The sequence below is a fragment of the Apodemus sylvaticus genome, chromosome 10, assembly GCF_947179515.1.
Source record: "Apodemus sylvaticus chromosome 10, mApoSyl1.1, whole genome shotgun sequence".
NCBI classification, from domain to species: Eukaryota; Metazoa; Chordata; class Mammalia; order Rodentia; family Muridae; genus Apodemus; species Apodemus sylvaticus.
The window spans coordinates 1,356,979-1,359,422 of NC_067481.1; the positions used below are offsets into that span (position 1 = coordinate 1,356,979).

General features: G+C 52.2%; 1 protein-coding gene across 1 annotated transcript; it reads right to left on the reverse strand.

Moving 5' to 3' along the window:
* Positions 1 to 966: 966 nt before the first annotated feature.
* Positions 967 to 1,992, reverse strand: LOC127695621 (testis-expressed protein 19.1-like). Its single transcript, XM_052197965.1, has one exon. The coding sequence runs from the start codon at positions 1,990 to 1,992 to the stop codon at positions 967 to 969; it is 1,026 nt and encodes a 341-aa protein (XP_052053925.1).
* Positions 1,993 to 2,444: the final 452 nt, after the last annotated feature.

Below are 2,444 nucleotides of genomic sequence, written 5' to 3' on the forward strand. Positions count from 1 at the left end.
ACGCCCACAGAACGGCAGATATTTCTAAATGGGCACTCAGTGTCCACTGATGAGGTGCATGGCACCTTACCCTCTTCCTGTTTCCTTCCATCTGCAGGCCCAGCCAGTGCTGAGGTGTGACTCTGTCTCACACTGGTAGATCTGACATATGGATTGGTCCACAGATCCCTTCCAACTTCTAGGGCACACACTTGTGTCAACTAGATGACACACAACTTCAACACAGAGCTCTTTCTTATTTTAAACCCTTACACACTTGCTGGTTATGAAGACTGTCACAGGAGATACTACAAACTCCCCCACGTGACTCAGAAAAGAGCGAAATTCACTGTGCCATGTTCCCAGCTCTGTAGGGCTAGAGTCCCACAATCCCCCCTGTCCCCCTGACCCAGAAGTTGGGGAGGTTACTCCATCAAGACTTACTTAGGAAAACTGCACAGGGCCTCCAATAAACACTGAAAACTGAGGCTACAAAGATAGCTCAGCAGTTATAAGCACTGGTTACTCTTCTAGAGGATCCACACTCAATTTAAAGCACCCAAATAGTGTTCAAAACTGTCAGTAACTTTGGCTTCAGGAGGTCTGATGCCCTCTACTGGCTGCTGAGTATCAGGTATGAAGACAGTATTGTAGAGGCAAAACCATACACATTAAAGAGTAACATTTAAAACATCAACTTTATTCAACAAGCCTTCAAAAGGAGGACAAGCAAAACAAAGAACATAAACACTCTAAACAGTTAACCCCAAAGTCAGGTATCCTAACCCCTAAGACAGTATAACATGCCAAGTCAACTAGTGCCTCAGAGACCATACATACGCAAGCTTGGTGACAGAAGCCCCCACAACACCCACTACACAACACTCCACCCTAACATACAGCTAGGCCTCTCTCCCAAACACTGAACACTGACAAGCGCATGCCAGACCTCCCTCCGAGGTTCACAGCTCCCAGGAGAGGGGGACATCAAGGGAGGAAGGACTGAGCAAGGTGGCTGTCAGTGGCACAAATAGTAGCATCTGTGACAAACAGCCTCTCCCCTGGCTCCCGGCTCCAGGTCTCTGGCATGCTACAGTGCCAGGGCAAGAAGGAGCCTACCCAGAAGCCTTTCTTCCGCAGGTAGCAGGCAGCAGGCAGTAACTCCATTCCCATTTCTGAAGCCTTCAGGATGTTCAGACCCCATGGGCACCGGTTCTGATGGTTCAGGCCGCGCCATCTAAATACCCTCCGCAGATGGGCCACCCACATCTCGCCAGGGTCCAGCAACACCTGCCAGTGCTGGACCTGAGTTCTCACAGCCCAGCGGACATGCAATGACAGTAGGTGACACATAAAGTGGGTGTTGTCCAACAGGAGGACGAACTTCTGGTCTTGCAACCAGGACTGTGCTACCGTCTGGTCTAAGGGGCAGGCGGACCTCAACTCTAACAACACAGGTTGCCCAAGAGATGGCATCACATCGAAAAGATCCCACCAAGACAGAGGAGGGACCAGCTGGTGCGAGCAGGGGAAAAGCCCATCAAATCTCCAGGGAAGGGCCTGGGTCCACTCTGCAACCTCGAGGCCAAGATCCAGAGGCACAACTTGCTGAGGCAAGAGCTCAGTGGGCACAGAAATAAAGAAGAATACTCCATGTGTCCACACAGGGGTTGGCACCAGGACCCCAGACCCTTCAGAGACACTCTGTGGCACATAAAGGGGCCCCAGCCCCCGCCATGCATCCTCTGCAGACCCTAACTCCTGCTCAGAATCTGACTCTAAGTCTGACTCTGACAAGTGCTCCATGAGCCCAGCATTCCCCACGTCCTCTTCCTCCTCCTCTTCCTCTTGCCAGTCTCCCATCTCCAGGTAGAGTTTATTCAGCAGGAAGGCTGCCTTGAAGCAAGCAAAACAGATCTTCATATGTTCTCCATGGACAAGCTGGTACAGCCAGGCTCCATAGAGGCAGGACATGCCCCTGGCCCCATGGCGAACACTGACTGGGGGACACATGGCCAAGGAGTCTGTCTGCAGCTAAGTGGACACAAGGAGGAAGACTTACTCGATGGTCTCAGGAGGTTAGGTCAACAGGACGATAGATGCTAGAAATAGGTGGGAAAAGTGAGAATGAGAGAAACGGGAGAAAACGGGGTACAGTAGGAGGTCTAGGGACTTTGGGGTTCCAAGGACACGGGGCAGTGGTACTAGAACTGGGTTCGAATTCGATGAATACCTCTCTCTGGAGAAGTAGACAGACTTGAGCTTCCAGAAACTTCTTCAGCTTCACACTTGCTCCACTGTCTGGGGAGCTGGTAAGGCAAAGGAAATGAGGTTGGCGCTCCCTGCTGGGCACGCTGCTGGGACCACCGAGGAGAGGGGCATTGGGGCTCTGGACCCCGGGCTCACTGCTCACTCTGCACAGCCTGGGGTGCTCTCGCCACACCCACAACTTCAGAGGCTTCCTC

Excerpts from the sequence above, each read along its gene's own strand:
- LOC127695621 (XM_052197965.1), bottom strand. The coding sequence starts at position 1,992 with ATGTGTCCCCCAGTCAGTGTTCGCCATGGGGCCAGGGGCATGTCCTGC.